The 25847-nt window shown below is 38.8% G+C and overlaps 1 protein-coding gene across 1 annotated transcript in view; it reads right to left on the reverse strand.

Annotated features, from left to right (window-relative positions):
* Nucleotides 1–23071: 23071 nt before the first annotated feature.
* Nucleotides 23072–25847, reverse strand: part of TPRG1 (tumor protein p63 regulated 1) — a 148862-nt gene continuing 146086 nt past the window's right edge. The window contains exon 6 of the mRNA XM_051991657.1: nucleotides 23072–23793. Coding sequence (XP_051847617.1) covers nucleotides 23599–23793 — 195 coding nt within the window. The 3' untranslated portion in view covers nucleotides 23072–23598. The remainder of the gene's footprint in view (nucleotides 23794–25847) is intronic.

The following is a 25847-nucleotide window of genomic DNA, read 5'->3' on the forward strand; positions in this document are numbered from 1 at the left end:
AGATGGCGGTCAATATAACTTCAAAAGTTGAAGATGGGGCTTTAACTTGACAACAATTTGTTTAAAACTGATTTGGGAGTTTTAATGAACTATAAGCTGAAGATAAGTCAACAATGTGATGTGATGAAGAAGGTTTTCCCAACCATTGGTCCAGTCAAGTGAGAGACTATGTTTAGTATTGAGAGGTGATACATCTGAGGTATTGTTTTTATGTCTGAGTATCCCATTTTAGGAAAGATATAGCTGACCTCATATGTGCTCAGAGGGCAACCACTCTGGTCAACAGTCTTGAGAACATGCCATATGAAGTTTGATGAAAGGAACTGAGTATTTCTATCTTCAGTAAGAGACTTGAGATAGACTTGGTCAGGAAAATTTAAACTCAGTTTCTGCTTCCTTATTCTTTTCCTTCCATCATTTTTTTTCCTCCCTTTCTTCTATTTTCTCTCCTTTCTCTTCCTTCCCTTCCCCTTCCCTTCCCTTCCTCTCTTCCTTCTCTTCCTCTCTTCCTTCCTTCCTTCCTTCCTTCCTTCCTTCCTTCCTTCCTTCCTTCCTTCCTTCCTTCCTTCCTTCCTTCCTTCCTTCCTTCCTTCTTCCTTCTTTTTTATCTGGATTAAGAATGCAATTTAACTGGTACAAGAGACTTCTTGGTGAACTAATAATGCAAATACCACCTCTTTTATGTCTTATAGTCTTAGAGAGAAACCTAGAGTACTCTGAAGTTAATTGATTTACCCAGGGACATACAGTCAGAGTGGCTCAGAGTGGGAATAAACCCAGATCTTCTGGACTTTCAGGCCAGCTTCCCATTTTGAACGTATAATGACTAAGCCACCTGAGATAGTGAAATGAGTACTGAACTAAGAATCTGAGTGCCTACATTCTAGTGCTGGCTCTACCACTAAACTTCACCTTCCTCGTCTGTCAAATGTGGAAGCTAGAACAGATGTTCCTTCCAGCTCTCAGGGTTAGGTGGCACAGTGCAGAAAGCACCAGGCCTATAGTCAGTAAAACTCATCTTCCTGTGTTCAAAGCTATCTCTAATCATGTTCACTGGGCAGGTTGTTTAACCCTTTTCATCTTAATTTCTTTATCTATAAAGTGAGTTATAAAAGGAAATGGCAAATTACTCTAATATTTTTGCCAAAAAACCCCCAAATGGATTCACAAAGTATTAGACACAACTGAAACAGTGACTAAACCAGCTGCAAAAGCCAAGGATTTTAGCAATCTATTTGAAAAGAAAAGAAAATATAGAAAAAAAAAGAGGGGAGAATTATCACCCAATGGCCAAGTCTATGTGTTATTGATATTAAAGAGTCAATGCCTTGTACCCATATTACCATGTAGTTACAGAACCTGAAGGACAAAAGGTGGGGTGGAAGGGGTGTTATTAGAAGGAAGGAAACCATAGACTCTGGAGGAAACAGCGCCGTGAAATGTGACCTGCAGACTTGGGGTTTAATTAATAGGAGGCGTGAAAAGCCAAGTATCAGACCGACATTCTCTGGATGCCTGCTGTGGCACACTAAGGCCGTGGCCTGTTTGTATGTCCTCCAACTGTGGGGAGGGGGGGGAGCATCTATTTTAGAATGTACTCATTGTTAGGATGCTTCATCACAGCTGTGGCAGCTCATTAAGCCACCGCTTGTCACTCCATTGAAGCAAATGGTGCTTTTCTTTACGTTGAAAAGATCCAAGATGACTCCTCTACTAGATACTCGGAGGGAAGTCAAAATGGGGGGGACCTGTGGGTATGTGGAGATGATTGGGGATCAATGGCATGGGAAGGGGGCCTTTGTCTGAGCAACGTCGTTGGAAATCAGAAGAAAAAACCCAGGCTAACAAGCAGAGGGGGAAAAAGGTTTCCGTGGCAGCTCCACCCACTTAAATAGTCATTCAGGACCTGGTTCCCTCCATTAACGTTCTTTCATGGCTAGAAAATAACTCTAGAGGTCCCGACCCATGGAAAAAATTTGAGGAAGAATGAGGCAAGTCGATGCACCAAGATCACACCCTTTTCCCTGTGGAATCTCTTACTGTCAAACGTTTGTCCCCACCATGAAGTACTGTTAAGTCTCATATGTCTTGCTGCAAATGATTTTGGATGCCCCGCTCTTCTTCCGTGGAAGCTCTGAGTTGCATTGAGCCCCCAGGCTCTTGGAAGAAGGCCATCACCACGGAAATGGAGGTCATGTCATAGAGCATCTGTGTTGTGACTCACAAGGAAGTCATCGAGATACAGAGGGAGATGAAGCCCCAGTGAAGTCCTAGCAGGTCCCTCCCTTGAAGAGAGTTGGAAGCTAAAGCTTTTCAGCTGCTTTCAGAGTTAGGGGAGACAGAGTTGTCTCCAAGTAGATTGTCTGTGATGCTATAACCTGTCTTGCTTTTCACTGGGTTCCATTGATCCCATGATTTTGGAATATCAAGGAAATACTCCTGTGTGTAGTATTTCTCCTGTATCCTTCCTATGTCTCCCTCCCAAAGAAGCTTGCACTTTTGGTTCCTATCTCTGTAGCAGAAGCACTTCCACAGCACAGAGCTGATTTGTAGGGACATGCATCCCCCTTGATCCTGTTGACTGAGTAATTCACTGTCATTCCACCTATATTGTCCCCACTATTGACACAAGCCTCTGGTTAAGAACGGCTCTATTTTGGTCAATAGAACCCCAAATTCTCTGGGTTTGTATACCACCCATCTCCCAGACCTATAAGGGAACAGGCTACTACAGTAGATAGAGTTCTGCACGAGTTCAAATCTAGCCTCAGATATTTACTAGTTGGATGAACTTGGGCAAGACACTTAATTTCCGTCTTTTATCACTACAAAACAGAGATGGTAAATGGATAAAACTCCCAGGGTTGTAAGGAGCAAGTGAAAGGTTTCTTGAAGTGTCAAGTCCACCTTGAAGGTGACACGCCCAGGCTCATCAAGCCAGATAAGTCAGAGAACAGAGGTGCAGCCCGATCTTCCTCACACTTGGGTCCTTCCCTTCTATGCATGATTCAGTGCTTCCTCTGCTGCTTGAGATGATTGATTTAAATGAATCTCTCCAATAAGCACTTATGAAATATGGATGGAACCCATTACTTTTCACAATTTATAAATCATCAGCTTATTGGTACATAGGTTTAGAACTGCACAGGAGTTCTAAACTCCTGTCTGCACAGAGGAGAACCTCTTGGGAAACTTGGAGGTGACACGATTAGGCCAGGGTCACACAGGCCGTGTTACAGGCAGAGCTTGAAATCTGCTATTCTTTTTATCTCTTTTTACTCTTCCTTTTCTAAAATCTCTTTATTAGACAGGATCTAAAAGGCCTTTGGGCAGCTAGATGGCTTAGTGGATAGAGCACCTGAGCTGAAATCAAAAAAAGACTTATCTTCCTGAGTTCAAATCTGGCTTTAGACACTTACTAGTTGTGTGATGCTAATTAAGTTTTTTTTTTAATTGTTTGCCCCAGTTTCATTTGTATGTAGGTACAGTATAAGGAAAAGGTAAGCTATTCCAGTATGTTTGCCAAGAAAACCCCAAAAGGGGTCATGAAAAACCAGACAAACTGAAACAAATGAACAATGGGGGCTGCCCTGTCAGCTCAGACCTGACCAAGAATCCTTTCTTTCCATCTCTAATCAATGGCCATCAAGCTTCCAACTTAAGAGTTAGAGCCTGGGAGCTCACTACTATCTAAGAAAGACCATTCCACATGTCTTCAGCTCTCCTTTGGAGAGGGTTTTTTGTTATTAAAACACAATAGAACCCAATAAGCTTTCATGATAGTAGGTAGACTGTGAGGATGAATCCTCTCATTCTTTCCCCTAACTAGACCAATGGGACAAAAGCTTATGTGAGGTTTCTGGTTGGTTAGTCTAGAGAGATCTAGTTGGAGGACCCCTTTCCACCAATCTGATCACCACCGGCCATGATTTTCTGGAACTCATGGGGGATGGGATTAGGTGACTTACCCAAGGTCACACAGGTGGGAAACACCTTGGTGTGGACACAGAATAAAATTCTCCTGTGTTGTGCTGGCCACTTTCCTACCAAGGACCCTGCTATCACTGGTCATGAGCCCAGGTCCCTGAGGTGTACATGTCATCAGAGAGGGCTACACAGGCACTAGTTTCTTATCTTTTTTCACTGGAATCAGTGGCTGATTCACAGGGAAGAGTAATGGTCAGGGAAGCAAGAGATGACTAAATGTAAACACTCTGACTCCAGGCACTTTCACCACAATGGCTATGAGCAATGACTATGACTAAAACCCCTTCTGCTCATATTTACACAAGGGACCTCATCTGAGCCACAATAACTTTATAAAATTGATAATAATATTATAACTCAGATGAAGTCAATGATACTCGGAGAGACTGAATGATTTACCCAGAATCATCAGCAAGCATCTGAGGGACTAAGTCCATGTCCAGGGATACAGCCTCTGTGTGACCTTGGATCTCTGTTTACTTATGTTTACAGTGCAAAAAGGTAAATCAGTTCATCTCCAGCTCCAAGCACACTGCATGGTTTGACAAAGACTGAATCTGAAGGTTTAAGCATAAACGACGCCCCTCTCTGGGGGGCACTACATTTAACTGTGACCCCGCGAAATGCCGATATGGCAACCTTCAATTTTTCCACTTTGGACAAAACTGTTGGTCTCCCCCTCCTTATCTTAAACATGCCCCCTCCACAACACATGCATCCCTCATTCTCTGTAGGCAAGACACAGCCTGGACATAGCACCATGTTGCTATGTTCTCAGGCTGTAACCAAAACAAAGTTTCAGTGGAAGAAACATTTGAGGAAATCATCGCATCTTCCTGATGACAGGACCAGAAGTGAGATTTGTCAGCTCAGCTGTGAACCAGATCACCTTAAAGACTCCAGGTTAGCAGCAACAGAGACATATGCTACTAAAATAGGAATGGGTTCAACCAATCTGCGGTGACCCTAGTCAATAAATCATGGGCCACTGAGGCCCTCGGTGGTAGCGTGTCTGAGTTCAATGACTAAGAGAAAGCAGTATGTCCAGATCAGCTGAATTCCTTAAGAACAAGAGGCCAGAAAGGTCGTCCATCTAAGAGATTTCAGAACAACTGTTCCCAGTCCACAGAGTCCAATCCCCCTGAGCACTCCAACTTCATATCACATTTCTCCTTAATACGGTCTCCCCGATTCAGCCTAAATGAATCTATTTACTGGTCTCCATGGGCAAGGCAGTGGTTACCATATCAGTACATTACAAATGATAATCCTTATGATTAGAATCTCCATCCCACCAACCATCCACGGCATCTTGCTTCAGAGCTCTCTCTGGGAAGCTTTCCCCAACTAAGAAATGCTACCTGATTCCTCCCTCCCTCTATCTCCTCGACAAATAATCCCATCCAATTCACTCTTATCCTATTCAACTTAGCATCTATTATTCACCTACTATGTATAAGCCACTTTGCTAGACACTAGGGAGAGAATCAAAATTAAAGGGTTAGCTTCTTCTTCCTATTGAAATGACTTTGCTTTAAGGAGTCTCAGTTCCAGGTCCAGGTGTGTAGATTCTATTCAGCCTTTGGAAAGTCTGTACTCTAAAGAAATGGAGTTGACTTTCTTCATCCCATTTTCAGGATCCTTATAATCTATCCCATAGCTCTATAGGTATGTAAAATTACATAAGGCTTAAGTTTAGTTCTTGTCAAGGATTTCCCCAAAGGGTAAAAGGAAGCTGGAATTCAAATGTATTTACTGAGCGATAGCATCGGATGTAAGACACCTATTTATTTCCTCCATATAATCCAGAAGTACTGTTTAATAGGGAGAAAAAAACAATCTTGAAAAAAAAAAGATAGCTCAAAGACAATTATTTTTAAACTCACTCAGAAAGTTGAGACATTTTGTATTTCACCTCGGTTCTGCAAAGTCCAAACACTGACTCGAAGCCTGTAGGCTGGGCTCGTCCTCCTATTGGTCATCTTCTCCCCTAAGAAACACCGACTCTTTCAAGAGTACTTCCTACATTGCAGAAAGTATTAGTTCTCCTGACCTCCCAAATCCAACGAGTTCCCTCTAAACCTGTACACTTCCATGTCAAGACTGACATTTAATCAGGTTCATGTAGGGAGAACATGTACTGTAACTGTCACATGTTCATAATTGTTATGAATTTAAAATAGAGAAAAGCATCATCCACTGACCTCAGGAATAGTCTTGTCATGATCTGAATAGAGAAAGAAATGAGAATTCTGGGGATCAGCTTAATTTTCAAAAGATAAACTGAGTTAATGAACCTTTCTATCCATTGTTCCAAATATATATATACAATCAAAATAATGATACATGTATATTATATATAATTGATATTGATAGATATCAATATATCTTTAGAGTGTTCAGAAGTTTCCAATGGAGCTGATCTTCTCTTTTCTTCCAAACTTCTTTTTAAAAAAATCATTTTGACTTATTCCCTTCTCATCTTTGTCATTTTTTAAAAAATCCCATTTGATTCATAAAATACAGAGGGAGCCTGATAAGTAAGAGCACAGCTATGCTATTTTCTCTATGTCAGTTTTCATCTGTTTGTTGTCTTCCTGTGTACACTATTAATGCTTTGAAAATAAACTTGTTAGTAGTGATGTTATATTTGTCTTTTACCACAGCTTCTCAGAAAAGACCTCAGTCATCATACAGTTCAACACATTCCCAAAGCTGGGTTTTGCATCACATTTTTTGGCAGAATTATTTCCCCTTTGACTACTTCTTAATGTTTTACAAGGTGATGTTGATCATCATTTTCTATTCAAAGTATTCTGTGATAATTTGAAATGTAATTTACATTTTGAATTGGTGCTATCATCAACCATGATGTCTCTATGTTTGGGCACTTTCTGGGTTCTCTTGACTTTCCCTCCCAAATCTTCCCATTTTGGAGATTGCTTTGTATCAGTTCAAAAGGTAATAGTCTGTGTCTATATAGTTTCCTTTGTTGATTTCTCATTTTAACATCAATAGCATTTTTTGGTTAGGTCAAGGGACCTATACATTGCTATTGCTATTACATAGTATCTTTTTATATTTATTCTTTTATTTATTTATTCTTTTGATTTTTAAGCTTAATGATCTGTGTTATTCACCATTTTCCCTCTTAGGAATTTAGGGTTTTGATTGTATTTTATTTGTCTTTTACTTTATCCTATGTCCTCCCAACTTCTTGAAGAAAAGGTTCATTCTTTATATGCAAGCATGTTCTTTGTAGTCTGAGAACTTTAAACCTCTTTAATTTCTTAGTTTTGGATTACATATATTTTTGTTTTTTAAGCTTTTTATTTTAAAACATATGCATTAATATTTTGTAACATTCACCCTTGGGAAACCTTGGGTTCCAATTTTTTTCTCCCTTCCTTCCTCCTAATCTTCTCCTAGATGGCAAGTAATACAATATATACTAAACATTCAATTCTTCTATATAGTACTTTCACCATTACCATGCTGCATAAGAAAATTCAGGTCAAAAATGAAAAAAAAATGAAAAAGAAAACAAAATACAAGCACATAACAACAATAAAAATGAAAATACTATGTTGTGAACCACAATCAGTCCCCAAAGTGCTCTCTCTTGATGAAGATGGCTGTCTTCATCACAGGATCATTGAAACTGGCCTGAATCCCCTTACCATTGAAAAGGACCATATCCGTCAGAATTGATCTTCATATAGTCTTGTTTTTGCTGTATATAATGATCTCCTGTTTCTGCTCATCTCACTCAGCATCAGTTCCTGTCAGTCTCTCCAGGCCTCTCTGAAATCATCCTGCTGATCATTTCTTACAGAACAATAATATTCCATAACATTCATATATCATAACTTCTTCCACCATTCCCCAACTGATGGGCATCCATTCGGTTTCCAGTTTTTTGCCACTACAAAGAGGGCTGCTACAAACATTTTTGCACATGTGGTTCCTTTTCCCTCCTTTATGATCTCTTTTGAATACAAGTCCATTAGAGACACTACTGGATCAAAAGGTATGTGCAGTTTGATAGCCTTTTGGGCATAGTTCGATATTACTTTCCAGAATGGTTGGATTAATTCACAACTCCACCAACAACGTATAAGTTTTGGACTATATTTTTTACAATAAGTTTTTCCTGATGTCTTGTACTTTACATTAATTTTCCTGATATCGCTCCCACTCCCAAAGAGCCATTTAACATTAGAAATATAATTTTAAAAAAAGAAAAGAAAAAGAGGAAAAAAATCAGTAGAACTGATCAGTACATTGAAAAAAGTCCCAATGATGCACAATATGCAACATCCATGGGCATTCTTCCTCCAAGAATGGGAAAGTCAGGGGTGTCTTCTCATACATCTCCATCCTCACCCCCCACATTCCCACACACTTAAGATTCCTTGTACTATTATGTGTTGTCCCCTCTAAGGAGACATTCATAATAGCTTCCCTTTGTATAGTATTTACTATGTGCCAAGCACTGTGCTTTTTATAGTTATTGTCTCGTTTATTTTTATAATACTCCTATGATAGAGATAATATAATTATACCCATTTTACAGATGGAAAAAATGAGACAAACAAATTAAGTGACTTTTTCAGGATCCCATAGCTTGCAATTTTCTTAGGGTAGATTTAAATTCTCATCTTCCTGACTCTAGGTCTGGGCACCCTACATATTGCACAATAATGGCCATCTCTTCTATTTAACTAAAACTGATCTTTATCTTCTGATTCCCTTCAAATACAAATCTGGTATTGATATGATTTCCTCTTGCAACAGACAAACAGTTGGTCATTGGGCAAGAATCTTGCATTTAGAGTATTTCGAAAAGTCAACTGTTTAAAGATCTGTGCTTCTGCCACTATCACACTCCCCTCTACCAAAGCATAATCACTCACTGACTATAGCCTCCAAGTGACCTTAAAAAAATTACTTATTCCACTGAGATAAGCCTGTCAGGAACCGCTGCTTGCAAAGCTGGACTGGTCTCAGAGCACAGAAAGCCTCTCAGACAATGACTATACAACCTCCCCCTAAGCCCCACAATTAGGACCAATAGAGTTTTTGCTCCATAGGTCTAGTTTTCAGGAACACTGGTCCCTTGCTCTTGACTGAAAGCCACAGAAAGAGAATTTCCCTGGCAAAGACCTGGAGATCCAGGGCTGGCCTGAGGATTATATGATTCTTGGTTGCTCTTCTGCCTTTTTGCTGTTGTGCAGCCACCAACCCTAGAAAGGACTACTGAGACCATTTGTCTTTGTTTCACTTGTTGAAATGGCCACAGATTTGTCACCTACTGGGCCAATGCTGGCGAAGAGTCTCTCTGTGTTTAACTAGGCCAAAGATACACTCAAAGCCTTTCCAACTTGGTGGAACTTGCCAGAGAATCTATTTAGCTTTTATGGACTTTGAAGACCCAGGGTCACCCCTAGAAGGATGAGAAAGCATTAGAGCTGGAATTCTGCAAAGACTGAAAATGTGCATTTTCCCAAATATTTGAGAGAACAGTCCAATTACTAAGGAGAAAGGGGAAGGGAATTACAAATAGAAATAAAAGAACCCCACGAGACCATTGTTACTACCAACCCATCTGCCTTCTCTCAGCTCTATAAAGACTTTATGTGAATTATCTCCACAGATTTTTGAAGTATAATTGATGAGAATGGAAGTGAGATAGGCAAGCTTTTAAAAGAGAAGAGAAAATAAGAGTGAAGAATCCATTTCAATTAGAGAGACAGAAGGAGAGACAAAGACAGACACAGATAGAAAGACAGAGAGCAATCAGACGGATAGGCAGAAAGAAAGAGAGAAAGAAAGACAAAGATAGCTAGAGAGTGAGAATGAGAAAGACAGAGAGACAAAGAGAGATGGAGAGAGAAAAAAGGAGACAGAAAGAGAGAAAGAGAAGGAGGAAGGAAGGGAGAGGGAGGGAGGAAGTCAGGGAAGGAGGAAGGGAGAGAGAATTGTGTCTCTAAAATAGTTAAATGACCTTGACTTTGATTTTTGGCAAAATTTTAGAATGTATTATCAAAAGAAAGATAAGCAAATAACTTGAAAGGAAGCAGGAGGTAATGTAGCTTCATCAGGACCAGGTCATGCGAGACCAACCTATTTCCTTTTAGAAAGTTATTAGGAGACAGTTACAGGGGAATATTGTAGACCTAGTATACTGAAATTTTAGCCGGGTGGTCAACAAATTACCTTCTGTGAGGCTTTTGAACAAGATGGAGAGCTCTGGGCAGAAGGATAATATAGTTGGTTGATTTTTTTCTTGCTCTTGTTCAGTTATTCACTCACGTCTGAGTCTTTGGGATCTCCTGACTAATTAAATGAACACTTATAATTTTTCCTTTTCACAGAAATATTTAGTAAAGGACTGATATGATCTAAAAAGAAACCAGAGTATGAAAGAACTTGGAACTGGTTAAATACTGAACTCTGAGTAATCCTTAAGGAGGTAACATTATAGAAGGAAGGAAGAATTAGGTAGAAGCTCCAAAAATGTGGAATTGTATAAAGGCAACATATTTATCACAGTCCCATGTTAGAAAGTTGGGACATTCAGGTAAAACAATGGATGTCAGAGATGAGATCTAAATATACATACACATATACAGACAGATATGGATTCATGGACAGATGATAGATAGATAAATAGATAGTCCTAAGACAAATTTAAGAAATATAACTTAATAGGATTGAATGTAAAGTTTCACACAGGGTTAAAAATAAATTTCACACAGAATTAAAAAAAAAAAGGCTTTTTCACATGTATCACTTGAGGGAGGTTGGGTAGAAAGCCAATTTGTGGGATCTGAGAAATGAGTGGGATGTGAGGAAGTTGAGGCAAAGGATATAGCTGATGACTATTCTTCAGGTATGCTATAGATGAATATAGATTTGGACTGAATAATTATGTAAATTACATGTGATGAACTGGATAAACTAGAGGTGTCTAGGTGGTGTAATGAATAGAGTTCTAGATCTGGAGTTAGAGATATACATTGAAATTCATCTCAGATACTTATTATGCGTATGACCCTGAACAAGTCATATAATCTCCATTTCCTTTTATGTCAAGTGGGGATAATCATAAAATCAATCTGTGATGGTTGTGAATAATCATGTAAAGTGTTTTGCAAATCTTAAAGCTCTATATAAATGTCAACCATTATGTATTCCAAAGCCTAATTTGTCTTTGAGATTTGGGGTTTTTAAAAGGAAGATGTTTTTAGATGAAATCTGCAAGGATTAGGGAAATCTTCTTGGAGGAGGTAGTGCCTGATTAATATTTAAAAGGAAAATCAAATTATACCTCAACATCAACAGTTTCCACATCATATCCTAGAAGCCCCATAAAGATAAAAGGATGAAATATTCAGGAAACATTGAAAGTCTAGGAATAAGACATGAAGAATTATGTGGATAAACTTCTGTAATCAGTCTTCCCTTGACCCCCAGATGGCTCTTTAGTATGCTTCAGACTTGCTCTCAATACCAATTTTGAGATTCTTCTATCCTCTCTTCCTTCTGGACAAAGCAGAGATGATGTGGACATCAGTGGCTTCCCAGTGATAAATAAGTGCACCTCAAAAGTGTTGATTAAGGGTAGTAGTAAGAGAAATGAAAAATGAAAGAATTCTGTAATGTCACTTGACATACCGAAGAATGAGAAATGTGAAAAGGGTTATGAGGAAATGGGCCCTCGAGCACAGTCAATGAGGCTCTGATAACAATTCATGTATCAATGTGTTATTCTGAAAGACAAGTGACTAAGCTCTCCATATACTCTGACCCAAGTATCCCCATATGCCCCTGATCCCCCACTTTGTAAACCATCGCACTCCTCTCCCGTTTGTTGGCAATGTTGTAAAAAGAATTCCTAACATGGGTGGGAGGTTGGACTAGATTACCTCGACCATCCCTTCCAAATCCAAGATTCTCTGAAAAGGGAGTGGGGAATTGAAGGGAAAGGAATTATTGAAATGTAGGGGAAATACAATATGGCCTTGGACTTAAAAGACCTTATCTTCCCTGATCCGAGCTGTCAACATGAGTGTCATTCGGTCTCCATCTATCTGTAAGAGCGTACCGTTAACCCCCACAGACCTAGAAGGGCCCAAGCCAATTGTAAAAATTCACGAGCCAGATCTCTGCGTTCCACCAAGCTTTTCTGAAAAGATGTCTCGGGTTTTTGTTTATTTTCTGAGCATCTTCCTCATCTCTCCCCAGTGACACACGGAGACTCTGCATTTCCTTAAAAAACAAATTCTTGAATTTCTGACAATTTAGGCAGGTCTGAGTTCTGTCTCGGGAGGGTAGTAATGACTTCCCTCCTCAGATTTCACATTGGCTGGGGACCTGAAATATTGTACAACTCAAAGCTTGAGGCTTTGGTTTCTGGGCCCGAGAGAGGATTGTGCAAAAGGTATCCTAATTCCTCCTTGTAGGCTCAGAGTTATCCTAAGGGCACAAGTTGGCCAGAACAGGGAAGTTTCAGAATTCAGGGTGGACCTCCCTCTAAGCCCTTCGACAGCTGGTCCCCAGAGCCTGAGAGGTTATGGAAGCCAATGGCCCGAAGGGTCAAACCTTCACCACACCACAGGGTGTGCACTCACAAAAGGGCAGTTTACACCTCACTGATCGCAGCTTCCTGCTGCCCAAAGTAAGAAGTCACTCATGAGCAGCGTCCTTAAAAACCGCAGCTCACAGGATGTGGCTCCAAGCCTTGTGTAACTCCTGGCGCGCTGACAATGGGCCTTCATCCTTCTTCAAATACATGTTGTTTGTTGGGTTTTTTTAGGTTTTTTTATATATAAATATTTGAAAACCACAGGTATTAGTCTCACTCGAACTTCCCTTTGGCACGCGGCAGGCTCTGCTCTCCAACCAGGGACCGGAGTTGGAAAGAATCTCTGCTGAGCGTTCGGCCCGAACCTAATACAGAGACCCTCCTCTTTGCCAGCGCAGAGAGCCAGACAGAGGTCAGGCTTTAGGACAAAGGATGAGGGCCAACCACGGTCTTGCACATTCCCCCGCTTGCTTTGGCTTCTTTAATCAAACAAAAGCAGAGTGGTGGATGGGAGACCTTAAGCTTTTAAGAAAATAAAAGGCATTTTGGGAAATTCCCTCAATCCACTGCAACATTTCTCCCCTTCGCTTTTGAAAAAAAAAAAAAAAAAGGAAAACAATTAGTGACTCTTTTAAAACAAAGTTAAGAGCAAACAGTACAATAATGTGAAAAGCAAGTTCTTTTTCTCTTGTGATCAGGAACAGGCTGATGCTGGGTGGGAATGACCTCCAGAAGAGAGGGTGAAGAAATTCCCCTAATAATAAAAGTTTCTAGGTTTTGTTGGTTCCCTCTTCTATAGAAAGTGTTAGAAGGGATCCAAAGACATCCCTGAGCAAGAGGAGCACCCCTTCTTCTTTTCCCTCAGGAGAGGACAGTGGGAACCACCATCTGCATCCGTGCGAGATACCCTTGGCAGGCTTTATACCACTTCAGTCCTTGTGCTGCTCAGTGGTCAGGGTGTGGGAAGATAGGACTCTGTGGATAGACATCCAAACAGATACATAGATGATAAGTAGTTGTTAGATAGATGATAGATTGGTAGATTGTAGATAAATAAATGAGAGATGATAGAGAAATAGATAAATAATAAATGATAGGCTGATGCATAGAAAGATAAACAGATTGATAGATGAGAGATACATAGATAGAGGATAGATAATAATAGATGATAGACAGATGGATGATAAACAAATTAATGGTAGATAGAAACATCAATGATAAATAGATGACATCGATAGATAGATGGTAGCTAGATGATAGAGAGATAGAGAGACGAAAGATAAATGGAAAAGTACTCGCTTTGTGCTAGGTAATATACTAAGCTTTGGGTATTCAAATGTAAGCAATATGATGCTTTTCATCAAAGAGCTTTTAAATCACAATAAAAAATAATTCATAAAGGGATAATGGATAGAGAGGGAGAGAAGATGGGATTTATACATCATGGCTTGGAAATGGAGAAGGAAAAGAAACATGGAGACCTGTATTTGGGCAACAGAAGAACACAATCAGAGTTCATCAATAAAATGGCATGGCCTAAATCTTTACCAAGGGGTAGATTAGGATAATGATCAGAATAAGATATTTTCCCCACCTGTCATCAATGAAAAAAAGCTAATTTCCAACAATCTCTGTGTCAAATTTAAAGAGATAAAAATTAAGAGAAAATACGAAGCATGACAGATTCTTTTAAAACGAGTTCCTTAGGCCTACAGTTAAGGGAGATTCACGGTCCATTCTCCGTCTCCAAAGAAAGGGCTGGAAGTTTTAGAGGTTTGAAAGCTCATTGTGAAATAATGATGTGATATGGCGGTCTAAAAATGCAATCCTCTCATTGGCTGAAAGATGAGACATAATTTACAGGAATCCAGAGTTAGAGCTTGGCTGTTCTCTGTCCTGGTCAGATTACATCTGTTACGTTATGTTCAACTCTGGGACATTTTAGGAAGAACACTGACAAACGAGAATGTTTGATGGTGAAGGACTTCAAATTGAGTTCCTATAAGGCCCAGTTTATCAAAGCTCAGAGACAGCATGATATGTCTCTTTGTATTCTTAAAGAGTGGCCATGTGAAAGACGGATTAGATCTGTGCTATTGGCCCTAGAGAGAGAAATGATGAGATGGGTAAAATCTGGAGAGTAACATGATTAAGTTGCAGCCCACTTCAGGGAAGAAAATTCCAAATCAGTGAGAGGACACATTCATTTGAAAAGAAAGAATAATCTCCTGACACAGCCATCTCAAATTTCAATGAGTTTCCTTGGAAGATAATGGTCTTCCTCAAAAAGGAATTAACCTAGTAAGGCCTGGATGACTACTTTTCAACTCATTAATAATCCTATGTTAAGGGAATGCTCTGTGAGGGTTCTTTTGTTTCTGGTGAGGGTAAAATTAGATGGCTACTGAAGTGCCTTCTAATGTCACCCTCTGCTCAAGGGCCTCATATCCTTCCATCATTTGGGATGTTAATATTAGTGACTATTAATCCAGGAGGAACAGTAAATTAAAAGTGTCTAAGAAGCCCCTGTTTTTTCCTTCATCATGCACAAAAAGGCCAACAATATAGTATCAAGATGTGGCTTCTTTATCATTTTGAGGCTCCAAATGTGGAACATTTCCTTAGATCTCAGAAGGGCTCTGGTATCCATTTCCCTTTTCCTCAGGCTAACAGATTGGACAGAGTAAAAACTACGTAGAGGACAGTGGCTTCCATGGGATGAACTAAGCCCCTTCCAGATGTTATCACATAGTATCACTACCTGTCCCACCAAAAGGGGTTCCCTTGCATTATGTGGGACATAATCCAACTCAAAGATGGGTCATTTAAGAGATTCTGGGAGGGGATGTGGAATAAGGTTGGTACCCTCCCTTTGACTCAGTAGTGTAGTAGCTATGGAGTGCATCCTTGTCAGGGCTGCTTATGAGCATTTGGTGTCTGCCTGTCATTTACCTCTCACATGTGGCTCCAAGAAGCTGCAGCAGGCGTAACAGCCAAACCCTGGTAAAACCAGCTTGACAGATGGCTGATCTGGGCTGAGGGCAACCAATGGTCTCACACTCAGTGATAACTCAGTGTACAGTCTACCTCAAACACACAGAGGCTTCCTTTGGTAGAACGGGCAGAGGAGAATCATTTGTTCCAACAGTCATGAAGGGTGCTAAGATCTAGGTTAGACAGTAAAGGTACCAATACCATACACTCCATTCCTTGATTTTATTATTCATCTTCATTGGTCCTGCTGTTTGATTTCACTGACTCCAGTAGAAAGAGTGAGGCTGACAAGTTTATATAACTCCGGCTCACTTAAATCCAATTCACATTCAAGTCTAAGACCATCATCCACTATTTCACCTTAACATCATGATATATTGTTCCTTCTGGGGAAAAAAAAATGAAGCTAAAGTCTATACCACACCTAGATGAGTCTTAATTTGAGTTTAATGCTTCCTTTTCTCTTTTTCTCTTCCTTCCTTCCTTCCTTCCTTCCTTCCTTCCTTCCTTCCTTCCTTCCTTCCTTCCTTCCTTCTTTCCTTCCTTCCTTCCTTCCTTCCTTCCTTCCTTCCTTCCTTCCTTCCTTCCTTCCTTCCTTCCTACTTTCCTTCCTTCCTTCTTTCCTTCCTCCCTCCTCCTTTCTTTCTTTCTTTCTTCTTTCTTTCTTTTTTCTTTCTTTCTTTCTTTCTTTCTTTCTTTCTTTCTTTCTTTCTTTCTTTCTTTCTTTCTTTCTCTTTCTTTCTTTCATTCTTTCTTTCTTTCTTTCTTTTTTTCTTTCTTTCTTTCCTTCTTTCTTTCTTTCTTTCTTTCTTTCTTTCTTTCTTTCTTTCTTTCTTTCTTTCTTTCTTTCTTTCTTTCTTTCTTTCTTTCTTTCTTTCTTTCTTTCTTTCTTTCTTTCTTCTTTCCTTCCTTCCTTCCTCCCTTCCTTCCTTCCTCCCTTCCTTCCTTCCTTTCTTTCTTTCCTTCTTTCCTTTCTTTCTTTCCTTCTTTCTTCCTTTCTTCCATTCTTTTTTTCTGGTAAGTAGATATGACTGAGTCACAATTTTGGAGTATAGATTCTGTGCCTTAGAGATAATCTTGTAAGGAATATACACCTGAAGATAACTGATTATTAGCAACTATTCTAGCACATTTTGGAGAAAATGAGGAGCAATGAAAGAGTATGTGCTACACCATGGCTGGCTCTAAAGAAAATACAGACCTGGAGAAACAGTAAAGATATGCAAAGCGAAGGGGGAAAGCCAGCACTATAATCCCACAAATTGCTTTATGTTTTGATGATTTTGCAGTATAATATAAAGTGATTCCAGCTGGGAATCTTAATGCAATCACCTCCTCCGATGAGATTTAAGGTAAGAGACTCAAGAACTTTTGTGATGAAAAATATATTCATGAAAATTTTCATGAGTGTCTTCCAATTGAGTTTTCTACATTGAGATCTTTTGAAATTTTATTTGGAGGCCGTTCATACTTACTTTAAAATGGGCAAGCGTGGAGAGAAATGTCAATGAGAGAGATGTTGAGCTTTGAGTGGGAACTTAGGGAGGTCTGATTGGCCTTTCGTAGCTCACTGCCAGCAAATTCCACCTTCTTGGGGCAAAGGGACAGGGGAGGATGTTCATGCTGCGTTATTACAATAATCTGCCAATTTTTTCTGTATGTGAACTGCTGCCAAAACAATGCAACAACATTTCATTCCATTCTTATTGACAGGACAGCTAAGTATTTCAACATTTCCTTTTGCCATCTCAATAGAAGTTCATTGCCCTGGGGACTGTAACAATATTTGACACAGTGAGAAAAGGTTTGGGGGGTTGGGAAAGAGGAAAAAAGGGGGATTTAGGGTCGGGTAGATTTGTTCCAGAATGGGGATTTGTATTACTATCCAAATATGATATTTTGTATATGGAACATTGAGGGATAAATCTGAAGGAAAAACAAAATAAGTAAACAAATATTTTCAGAACAAACTTTTAAATTCCCTTAAAGGAGCCAAAAGGAAGTTAGCCAAAGTCTGCCTTTTTTGTTTTCTTTCTGAAAATCAACCAAGTTTTCCCAACCTCAAGAGGAGAGACGGACAAGAAAATTATGTTGTAATTCTTCATGGCCTATGTCCCACATTAGTGGTTTCTGCAAAAATAAACAAAACCCAATGTAAAAAATAATTTGGATCTTCAAAGATTGGCAGAATCTCCTAAGGACATATTTCCCCTTCACTGGAAACCCAGTTTGATGGCATTAATCCTGTAGAGTAGCAGGCATCTGGAATCTGTTGGGGACCATGAGTATGTCTTCCAAGAGTTGTTATGCTCCGTACCAGCCACTTCCAAGGATCCACAACCTGGGAGCCTCGGTCACAAGATATCAGACAGCATTTAAACAGGAAGGCCCCTCTACATATCCTTCCTAAAAAATACAGGTCTCTAATTTGTTCATACCCACTGAATCAGACCCCAGCCATGGAGAATGGTGTAGATCTGTTATGACCCTCTCATCAATTCCAGTTGACTATTCAGCTGCTAGACAGTACACTGAGATAATCAGAAAAGCAGACAAGGAACCCCATGACTGTTTTAGGGGCAGTAGATGACTCCCATCAGGTGAATGTGAGGCAGAAAACTGATTATCTCCCCCCAAAAAACAGACAACAATTCTTTCTTTTTGTTGAAGGTTCTATGATTCTTCCAATTATTTTCAATGCTAATTTCAGTTCCTCCTTCTTAGTCATCCTACATATCCAGTCACTTGCTAATTTTTACCATTTCATACATCTCTTTACATAGTCACTTCTATTCAAACACACATTCACAGTGATCCATAACCCATCACCTGGACTAGTTTAACAGTCTCCTAATTGACCTATTTTTTCCCAAGTCTCATTCTAATCCCATCCACTCTATACTTAGTTACCATTCTTCAAGCACAGTCCCTTTACAGCAGCCTCTGGAACTACAAATTGAATGGATTGAATCTTCTTTGTATCACACATTTTCCAGATATTTGAACTTCTAGAGACCTGATTTTGCCCATAATATGTCCCTGGTCATGCTTTCTTGTAGTGTTCTTGTTGGTTTTCTTGGGAACAGCCTTCGTTTTAGTAGAGTAATCACCACGAGGCTGATGAAGAAGAAATGAATGTCTCTCCTTGACTCTGAGAGCTTGAGCTCCCACCTCCAGTCCTCTGTCTTCTCTGACTCTGATCCTGGCTGAGTTTGTCCTAGCTTATATGCTCTATTATAATTAGACCATTTAGAGTATACTGAGTATAAACTAATCATTATATCATTAGGGAACCATTATTTGCGGTAAGATTAAATCAATCATACTGAAGTAGAGAACTATCAATCACCAAGCTAAACTAGATAACCATTGTATTATCAATTTCCATGAGTTAGCACCTTCTAAGAATCCTTGTTTCAAGTACAGAGTTCTGGCCCATAACACTTTTTAGCCTTAATTTTCTAGCTCTGATTCTTTGAAGGGACACTCAATTAAAATCAGTTATACTATACAGATAATGAAATCTGTTGCCTACTATCCTTCCTTACTTTCAGCCAACTCTCTCCATTTTCAAGAAATTTAGTCCCTGGACTCTAAAGTCTGGGCTAGCTCCCTAGAGGCCTTAAGAACAGCTGGAGTCAGGATAAGGTAAAGTCCTTGCTCTTCAGGGGGAGAGGTGAAGGGGATGGACAAAGCTGCCAGGAGTTTTGCCAAGGAACTAGAGTTCAGAATCTCCACACTTTTCTCCTCTCCATCCCTTGGCCAAGTGAGTCTGCTTGTCTCACTCCACCCTCTAATCCCTCCTATGATTATCTGTATACACCAAAAGATCGAGCCAGCATGGAATAGTGAGAAGAGCCATTTTTCCAAGTATATGCTAATAGAGTTATTGTCCAATAGGTAATTAGCTGTAAGTGCTTGGTTGTCTGATTCAAGCACACCTTTTTAAGAGTTTCAGCTCTTTACAGCAGATCACTGTCCATTACCCTTGCCCTTGCTTTTTGGAGGATTTCAACTTTTATCTTATACTTAATCAAACATTTCAATCTTCCAGTTCCTCAGTTTCTCAAATCCCACGACCTATATTTCCAGTGAGAAGGAGCGATCCCGGCCTGGATCTCAATTCCCCCACAAGTAGATAACTCATAGGACCCAAATTTCTGTTAATGCTCTGTATGAGCATATGGTCTCCTATCCCCAAAGTCATAGCATCATAGTTCTAGAGCTAGAAAGAACACTCATATTTTTTGTTTATACCTTAGAAATTCATATGGTACCTCGGACTTAATGGGTGTTTCCATGAATGGGAAATGCTGTATAAGAGTAGAAATGGGATGAAGATGGTTAGAAATTAGTAATGATGTATTACTGTAGTATGAATAGAAATCTAAGAAGTGATTATTTTTAAATGTTAATTTGGAGTTTCAGAAATCAACAGAATCCCTGCGTAAATAATTTTAATGATTACAGAATAGAAAAGCAGAAAAAACTGACATACTCACAAAACTTGATTTTCAATCTTCATTAACTGGTCTTAGGGTGAAAATATCATTCAACATTACCCAAAAATTAAAACAAAAGTTGTATTTAGAGTAAGAAGAGGCTTAAACATCATTCTAACAAAACAGAGGAATTTTTATTTTTCCTCCTGGGTTCCCTGTTGGCAAATTAGAAAAACTAGCAGCTTTGTTCAATTTTTAATTGAATAGTCCTCCCTAAAGACAATATTTAAAAATACTCTCTCAATCCCATCCAAGTCATGCATGCTATAGGCAGAGACACATGCTCTGGCTATTTTCTTATTCTTTATAAAATGATTTAAGCACTAAAAACAGGATATCATAGGGAATCATTCATATTGGGCAGGCTTGAGGAGAGGCATCCCTGATGAGTATTCCAGTGGTAAATTAGTCTTTATCAAAACTACCCGATAAGTGCGTGAGCTTTGTATAATCTTCTATTTTGTGGCCTATTTCCACTTTTCTTCCATCATGGACAGACATAGTGCCTTTATGTTGCTAATAGATGTCCATGATTCTCATTAGAATGTTTCACATAGTCCTGATTCTCCAGGACTTGATCTTTTTTTGTTCATTTTCCTTTCTTTAACCAAATAGACACATCATGTGTTTCATTGATTCAAGACCCACTTTTCCACTATGCTGATTGGTTATGTGATTGGAGACTCACAGCCTTTATGTATTTATTTCCTATCTGAGACTTGAATAGCATATGAATAGCAACTTTCTATAGATAATGCCCAATAGCCAGCAATGTTTTTTTTAATTTATAATAGCTTTTTATTTTTCAAATTACATACAAAGGTATCTTTAAATATTCAATCTTGCAAAGCCTTGTGTTTCATTTTTTTCTCCCTCCCTCCCTTAACTTCCTCCTCCCTTAGATGGCAAACAATCCAACATAAGCTAAACATGTGCAATTTTTAAAAACATTTTTCCACATTTATCATGCTGCACAAGAAAAATCTGATCAAAAAGAAAAAAATGAGAAACAAAACAATGAAACAACAAAAAAAGGTGAAAATAATATGTTGTGATTCATTCAGTCCCCATAATTCTCACTCTGGGTGCAGAAGGATTTCTCCATCATGAGTTTATTGAAATTGTCCTGAATCACCTCATTGTTGAAAAGCAAATCCATCAGAGTTGATCATCACATAATCTTGTTATAGCTGGGTATAATGTTCTTTTGGCTCTATTCACTTCTCTTAGCATCAGGTCATGTAAGTCTCTTCAGACCTTTCTGAAATCACCCTGCTCATCATTTCTTATAGAAAAATCATATTCCATAGCATTCCTATGCCATGATTTATTCAGCCTACTGATGGGCATCCATTCAATTTCTAGTTCTTTGCCACTACAAAAGGGGTTGCCACCAACATTTTTAAACATGTGGGTCCCTTTCTCTCCTTTAAGATCTCTTTGGGACATAAGCCCAATAGAAATACTGCTGGATCAAAGTGATGTACAGTGTGGTAGCCCTTTGGGCATAGTTCCAAATTACTATTCAGAATTGTTGGTATAGTTCACAACTCCATCAACAATTCATTAGTGTACCAGTCTTCCCAAAATCATCTCCAACATTTATCAGATAAAAAGTCTTGGTGGCTTTGGTTTCGCAGCACTCCTCAACTTCTTGCTGCATTCACTACCTTTATCACCATAATTCTGCTCTACCATTATCATTGTCAACTGCATCATCAGTCATCTGTTATTGGTACCAATCATGATTGCTATATTTCCATTTTCCGGTAGCTGATGTTTACCCAGTGCTTTATAAAGACCGTTATTTATAGGTTTTATGGAGTCTTTACAGCAATGTGATGAGACAGTCGGAATAGGTACCCTTGTCCCTCTCTTTTTACAGATGGGAAAAATGAGGCACAGAAAGTATGATGTGCTTGCCTCAAATCACATGACTATTAAAAAGCAGACAAAATCCCAAGGTTTCCTGATTTAATTCTTAAGCTCTGAACTATGCAATATCTTTTGAAATGACTAGTGTAAATAAGACACTAAGCTGCTAGGGATAAGAGGAGGTGCAATTTATGATATCTACTCTTAAGGGCTTATTTACATTCTGCTTGAAGAGATAGAATACATACATAAAAATGTAAAATGACAGCACAAAGAGATATGGCAAGAATAAACTGACTCACACAGGAAATCAAGGCAGAAACAGTTGAAATAAAGCTGTTCTGCTCAAACATGAGGCTATTGGTAAGTGGCTCTAGAGAGGAGCCATTGTGGCTGAGCTGAACTTTAAACTGTAGGGTTCACACAAGTGGGAAAAAACACAGGGAGTTCTCCAGGGAGGAAGAATAGCACATGCAAAGGAAAAATCATAGGAACACACATGTACTTCTGACACTGTAACATCAGGAGAGCATTTATAAGGAAGAGATTAGTATGAGAAACTGGAGATACTATTATGTCTTTAAATGCTCAAGGTTTTCTGATCAAGGAGGTTCAATTTCTGAGATACTTATTAGCTGTCTGATCCTGGGAAAATCATTATCCTCTCTCTGGCTCAGTCTCTTCATTTATAAAATATGGATAATAATAGGGTTGTTGTGTGGAACGAATAAGATAACATAAATTGCCTCATTAATCTTAAGTTACTATACAATTATTACCATCATCATGACCACCACCACCCATCATTATTTACAAAGGAAATGCCTTAGGAAGATTAATGAAGTGACCCTATAATGATAGGCTTACGTGTGGTCAGTGAATATCAGATGGACAATCAGTAAAATCACTTAGATGGGAAATAATGAAAATATATATAAAAATCATAAAAATTATAAGTTGGAATAATTTTTAGAATTTATCAAATTTCAAACTATCATTTTTATATGAACATATTGAGTACAGAAATGAGAAAGAACTCACCCAAAGTCACAAGTAAAGTTTGAATTAGAATCAATTCTAAAATTCAGATACATCAATTCTGACTCCAGGGGCCTTGCCACTAAACAACAGTGCTGTGGAAACACTATGTTTTCTTTGCAGAACATGTTGAGTTTGAGGTGATCTGGATATCCAGGTGGAAATATCTGGCAGACACTGGGAGATGGGGTAGAAGAGAGAAGTAAGGATGGAGGCCATCAATTTGGCAGCCCATTACATAGAGCTTGAGGATGACTGAGATCCTGAGAATGGATATACCTCCACCAAAAGTTGAGATTGGAGGAGAATATATTTGTACACAGAACTCATTTCATATTCAGACACTAATTTGATGATGAATTTCTACTTTAATTAAGTGTTATCTCAATTTTTGTATAAGGGTCTAAACAGTATCTTAGTTTATAAAACTTTCATACTTGGTAAAAATTAAGCAGCACAGAAAATACGTCTATATGTCATAAATCCTGTGGGGTGGAGGAGAAGGAGGGATGACTGTAAGGAAAGGTGACTTGCAGAACTGCAAAGGAAAATAGCCCAGGAACCCTAAAGTGACTTCATGTCTTTTGATAGCCCTCATTATAGAATGTGATTTTAAAATCCCACACTGCCCCGGGCCAAGGAATAGCCCAGTTTGTTGCGATTCCCAATGAATGACATCAGACCAGTGTAGGTCTCAATGAGAATTGGTTCTGTGGAGACTATGACTCCTTTTCCTCTTCCAGGTCCTGAGGAGGTCTTGTGAGCATTCTGAACAGCAGGCACAAGTTTGGCTGTAAAGGCAGACATCTGGGGAAACAAAACAGAAAATCCTCAAGTTGAGAAAGACCAATAGAAATGTTCTTAGTATGTAATAAGAAAGGGTTTGCCCAGGATGCCAGAATTCAGAAAGTACTTAGAACACTGAATGAGTACAGAGAGCATAGTTGCTGCCTAAGATTTCTATGATAATTATCTAATTAAGGAACTAAAATGTGCGTCATTGGACAATCTGAACCGCCAAAGAATGAAGACCGTCTCTCAAGACTTCTTTGGCAACTATATAGTGCTGTGGGTAGAGCATCAGCCCTGCAGTCAGGAAGAACCAAGTTCAAATCTAGCCTTAGACACTTACTAGTTGTGTGACCCTGGACAAATCACTTAACTCCTATTTGTCTCAGTTTCTCATCTGTAAAATGGTGAAACCCTGAAGAAAGAAATGGCAAGTCACTCCAGTATTTTTGCCAAGAAAACTCCATGGAAAAATTTATAGGTCTTGAAGAGTTTCGTTAGATTGGCAACAGCTACTAGAACATTTACACTGCTTTAGGAGAGTAGAGTTTAGGATTTGGTTAGTAAGAACAATTCATTAAAATAGGAAGCACACAATAGTCTGCCTAGCTGCTGAAGCCCAGGTGAACCCATCCCTTGTCCCCTCCTCTCCTGTGACAACTTCTCCACAGGTGATACCAGGTTTAGCTAGAAACCCCAGTGATCTGTGGCTCTTGGAAAGACATCCTACTGATGTCTGGGTTCCCTGGGATCTCTTATTCTATCCAATTCAATTTAGCTTGAAAAGACAACTTGAGGCCATTTGCTGTGCCTATCCTTTCAAAGTTCATTTGTGACGTTCATCTCATTTGTTACCACAAATCTATCCCACCCACATGTCTGCCCATCTCAGCATTGTTGTTGTTAATTTTATGGAATAAAAGAAGCAATTCCATAACAGCAGCAGCAGCAACAGAAGCAGAAATAGGAAAAGAAGAAGAAGAAAATGATGATGATGATGATGATGATTATACATGAAATTATAAATCTATTATGTACAATTTGAAATTTCTTTTAAATATATTTAATTTCCTTTTCCCCCATTTTTCCTTCCCTTCTTCCCCTCTCCCACCCTAGAGATGACTTCCATTAGATACAAACATGTGTGTGTATAAAACTATTCTATACATACTTCTATTTGTCAGTTCTTTCTCTGAATGTAGATAACACCTCTCTTTCTATTTCCTTTCTAGTTAATTCCAGTATTTATAACAGTCAAAATGACTTAGATGCTCAAAAAGAAATTACAACAATATCGTTTACTATATACAATGTTCTCTTGGTTCTGATCATTTTACACTTTATTATTTTGAGCAAGTCTATCAAGATTTTTTTCTAAGGTCATTGAGCCCATTATTCCTTACCACATGACCATTTTCCATCACAATCATATACCACGACTTGCTCAGTCATTTAAATTGCCAGCAAGTGAGCAGCGCTTTGCTACTTCTATAAACTCATGCATCTCATTGTCTCCAAAGTAACCAAGAAAATATCACTCAAGGTAGAGATACTATTGGACAGTAGGAAATGGACGTTGATCTGAAAAAAGAACTTTGATTTCTGGTTCTGATCCTACTGCTTGTTAGATATGGGATCTTGTAGCTGTATAAATATGTGTGTGTGCATGTGTATATATGTTGGATTTAACATATATTTTATTATATATATCTGTATATGTGTATGTATATATATATATGCATATATATATTCATTCATTATATTCAACATGTATTGGACTATCTGCCATCTAAGAAAGGAAATGGAGGGAAGGAGGGGGAAATTTGGAACAGAAGGCTTTGCAAAGCTCAATGTTGAAAAATTACCCAGGCATATGTTTTGTAAATAAAAAGCTTTAATTAAAAAAAAAATGTGGGATCTTAAACAGACTGATCAATTTTTTTGTGCCCCGATTTCCTCATCTCTAAAATGGGGATCATGAGCCCTGCTCAACTGACCATGAGGTAGCCTAAGAAAGATCACATAGGATAATAAATGTGATGATTGTATTTCATGTTCTTATTTTTATTCAC

Source organism: Antechinus flavipes, chromosome 3 (genome assembly GCF_016432865.1).
Source record: "Antechinus flavipes isolate AdamAnt ecotype Samford, QLD, Australia chromosome 3, AdamAnt_v2, whole genome shotgun sequence".
NCBI lineage: Eukaryota > Metazoa > Chordata > Mammalia > Dasyuromorphia > Dasyuridae > Antechinus > Antechinus flavipes.